General features: G+C 37.4%; 1 protein-coding gene across 1 annotated transcript; it reads left to right on the top strand.

The window, feature by feature from the left end:
- The first annotated feature begins 291 nt into the window (after positions 1-291).
- Positions 292-3,124, top strand: LOC112020102 (G-type lectin S-receptor-like serine/threonine-protein kinase SD2-5). Its single transcript, XM_024052665.2, is given in 2 exon segments — positions 292-2,732; positions 2,735-3,124. Coding segments are annotated over 2 exon segments (2,469 nt in total). The 5' UTR covers positions 292-385; the 3' UTR covers positions 2,857-3,124.
- Positions 3,125-3,863: the final 739 nt, after the last annotated feature.

The following is a 3,863-nucleotide window of genomic DNA, read 5'->3' on the forward strand; positions in this document are numbered from 1 at the left end:
CTCAAATAAACATATATCAAATATAAAATTCAAAAAGTGAAAGTAGAGAGAAAAAAAAAAAAGTAATAGCGAGATCTGACGCCATTTCATACAGATAGAGATTCGAAATTATTAATCACAAAAATGCTGTGGCCGTGTGCGCGCGTAAAAGAGCACCTCTTTTTTGTGCGGATATAGCTCCAGCTGTTTGTGGACAAAAAACGTTGATTTTGTAGCTGAAAAAGTCAACCAGAATTTCTCATGCATTACATTTACAAATTTTTTTTTTTTTTTTTTTTTAAATTTCTGCCGTAAGAGATTCTTTGGTTATGCTTGTAATTCCATCCGCCCTTTGTTGTCCATTTTCTGTTTCTTTTTCTTCTACCTGCACCGTGTGTTACAAACAATGGCTTTAAGCTGGGCTTGCCTTGCTATTCTTCTCTACCTTCTTCCTATTTCAGTGACTGCGGTGCCTGGTGGTTTTCTGGCAGTAAACTCTTCTACTTCGTGGACCAACAGTTTTTCTGCTCCTGATTCTGTGAAATTCGATGATGGATCATTTGTGAGACTCATACTTTCCCGTGTATCACCCGATCTATACTATGGTCAAGATGTTTGTGGTTGTGGCTTCTTCTACAATCGAACATACAACAGATCTCTTTTCGCTATTTTTATTCTGTATTACGAAGAGGGCAAGTTTAAGGGATCGGATTATCCCGAAGTAGTATGGTCTGCTAACCCAAAGAACCCGGTTAGCCTTGATGCGACCTTACAGCTCACATCGGAAGGAGGTTTGGTTCTAGAAGATGGTAATGGAAGTAGAGCGTGGTCAACAAACATCAGCAACAAATCTGTGGTTGGCCTAAACATAACCGACGACACCTGCAACCTCATGCTGTTGGATGACAAGAATGCAACAATTTGGCAATCTTTTGATCACCCAGCGGACACGCTGGTTCTTGGCCAAAAGTTGCTAAGAGGTCAGCAACTCACTAGTGAAGGAGGAATGTTTTCATTCTCAATCACTAGTGAAGGTTTTTTTTTCTATATCAATTCTAATCCTCCTGATATCTATTATTATTATCCTTTTAGTAATGTGAAATACAATTACTCTCAATTTCTGAATCAAAGCTTCACTATCTTCGAATTTGATTATCCATCACCTGGCATAGCTGTTGGCCTAACCATTACTGCAAAGTACATGAAACTTCGGCCTGACGGACACTTGAAAGTGTATGATGGAAACTGGTATGAAGTCGATGATTTTCTCGAACTGGATATTGGTTACTGTGGTTATCCTGGGGTTTGCGGCAATTATGGTATTTGTACAGATGAGCAGTGTAGTTGTCCGCTACCCATAAATGGAACAAACTATTTTCATCCCATCAATGACAGGCTACCAAACCTTGGATGCTCTCCAGTTAATCCCTTGTCTTGTGACGCGAACAAAAATCACATTCTTATAGAGCTCCAGAACATCACATACTTTCCGTTTCGAAAAGGCCTCCCAGATGTACGTCCAGACTACCAACACATAAGTTTAGAGAGTTGCAAACAGTCTTGCTTAAAAGTCTGTTCGTGCAAAGCTGCTATTTATAATTCGAGCAACCGTGTTGGGAGCTGCTATTTACGATCCCAAATTTTTTCCTTGATGTACGCTGATGAAAGAGATTTAAGAGAGGAAACTTACTTTAAAGTATATATCAAGGTGCAAAATATTCCTCCTCCGCCTCAGCAACAAAAACATTGGCTTGGAATAATATTGGGATCCAACCTAGCATTTGTTCTATTTCTTTCAATTGGATTCATTGTTTTTAAAGTTTGGAAGAAGGAAACTGCTGATGAAGTAGAGGAGTATTATTTAGATCATGTACCAGGAATGCCCACAAGGTATTCTTATGATGATTTGCAAGCAATAACAGAAAATTTTAGCAAAGAGCTCGGTGAGGGAGGATTTGGTACAGTTTTTGAAGGGACTCTAATTGATGACACAAAAGTTGCAGTGAAGCGTCTTGATGGTTTTGGTCAAATCAAAAAATCATTTTTAGCTGAAGTTGAGACAATTGGCAGCATTCATCATTTCAACTTGGTGAGACTGATTGGATTTTGTGCTGAGAAATCTCATAGGCTTCTTGTTTATGAGTACATGTCTAATGGGTCTTTAGACAAATGGGTATTTCACAAAAATCCTGAGATGTTGCTTGATTGGCAACATAGAAAGAAGATCATCCTTGATACAGCAAGGGGACTGACTTATTTACATGAGGACTGCAGACAAAAGATAGTTCACTTGGACATAAAACCCCATAACATCCTCTTAGATGAGAATTTTAATGCAAAAGTCTCTGATTTTGGGATGTCTAAACTAGTTGATCGAGATCAAAGCCAAGTTATAACAACCATGAGAGGAACTCCTGGCTATATGGCTCCTGAATTGCTGAGTTCGGTAATTACAGAAAAAGTAGATGTATATAGCTTCGGAGTAGTGCTTTTGGAGTTATTATGTGGAAGGGGAAATTTAGATCGCTCTCAATCAGAAGAAGAAATGCTTCTATTTGATCTTTTTAGGAAAAAGATTAAGGAGGAACGACTGTTGGATCTAGTTGATAAGAACAGTGGAGATATGCAATTACACGGTGAAGATGTTGTGAATATGATGATGGTTGCCAACTGGTGTTTGCAATCTGATTTTACAAAGAGGCCTTCCATGTCTACGGTGGTTAAGGTCTTGGAAGGTGTTGTGGATGTTGAATCTTTTTAGATTATTGCTTCTTGAATCCACCTTTACCAAACACGAGAGCTAGAGTTGATAACCAGGAAGCGCATGTTTTTGCTACTACCCTAGTATTGCCATCAGTTCTATCAGGACTGCCGTGACTTTTCATTGTGTTTCATTGTTTGACAAATGAGGTAACTTCGGTACTTCTAATAAATTCTTTCACCTAATAACTAATATTATTAGTGTAAATTTTGATGGTAACTTCAACCTAAGTCATTCATGTCGATGATTATTGGCAATAGCTTGGCTTCTCTGTTAGTTACATATATGTTTATTTAACATTGTTGGTATTTATTACGCAATGTAGTAAGTTTGCAGAGAAGTTAAGAGTCGTATTGTATATAGTTAATTTTTTTTTCGGCTGTCTACTAAGCTCTTCTTGTTTAAATCACATGAGAATGGCTGGAAATATGTGATCAAGTTTGATTAGAATAATGGTTAAATGGATAAATTAATTATTTTCAATTAATTTAAATTTTTGAGACAAGTGGTAAAAGTTAATATATCATAAGTAAGTAATCCTTTGTTTGAATCTCATCTTCACCCAAACCTAAAACCCCACTTTTAAAATTTAAAAATGTTAGGCCGCACAACTTGAACTATTTAGATATCATACATAATAAGATTATGTGGTTTTTGTTCTCCAGGAGCAGTAGGCAGCGAAAATAACTTTCTCCAAGCATGTCAGTTACAACCTATTAAGCGGAAAATTTTTAATTCTCTCTCTCTCTCTCTCTCTGGAGAGAGAGGTCTCTTGATGCACATTAGCGCCTCTATGCTAATGTGTGCATGAGGCTCATCAACTCTGTACAGAGCATAGCCTTTTTGAGATCTAAGAGCATTTTTGAGATAGGGGATGGTAAGATTTTACTAATTGGTAGTGCGACAACACCATCAAAAATCATTATATTTTAAAAAATAAATAATCACTGCCAATGCTCTCGGAGCCTCTCAAATTTTATTTATTTTTAGATGAATGGCCAGTCAAGACACGCAGCTGAAGCTGCACAAATACATCCAAGCACCAAGAGGTACAACTAACATGGAATGAACCTTCTCAATGGAATAGTGGTGATAGTGTTTAGGTGAAAGCGTATTGATGAGG

This window comes from Quercus suber, unplaced genomic scaffold, assembly GCF_002906115.3.
Source record: "Quercus suber isolate HL8 unplaced genomic scaffold, Cork oak 2.0 scaffold_13, whole genome shotgun sequence".
Taxonomy (NCBI): Eukaryota; Viridiplantae; Streptophyta; class Magnoliopsida; order Fagales; family Fagaceae; genus Quercus; species Quercus suber.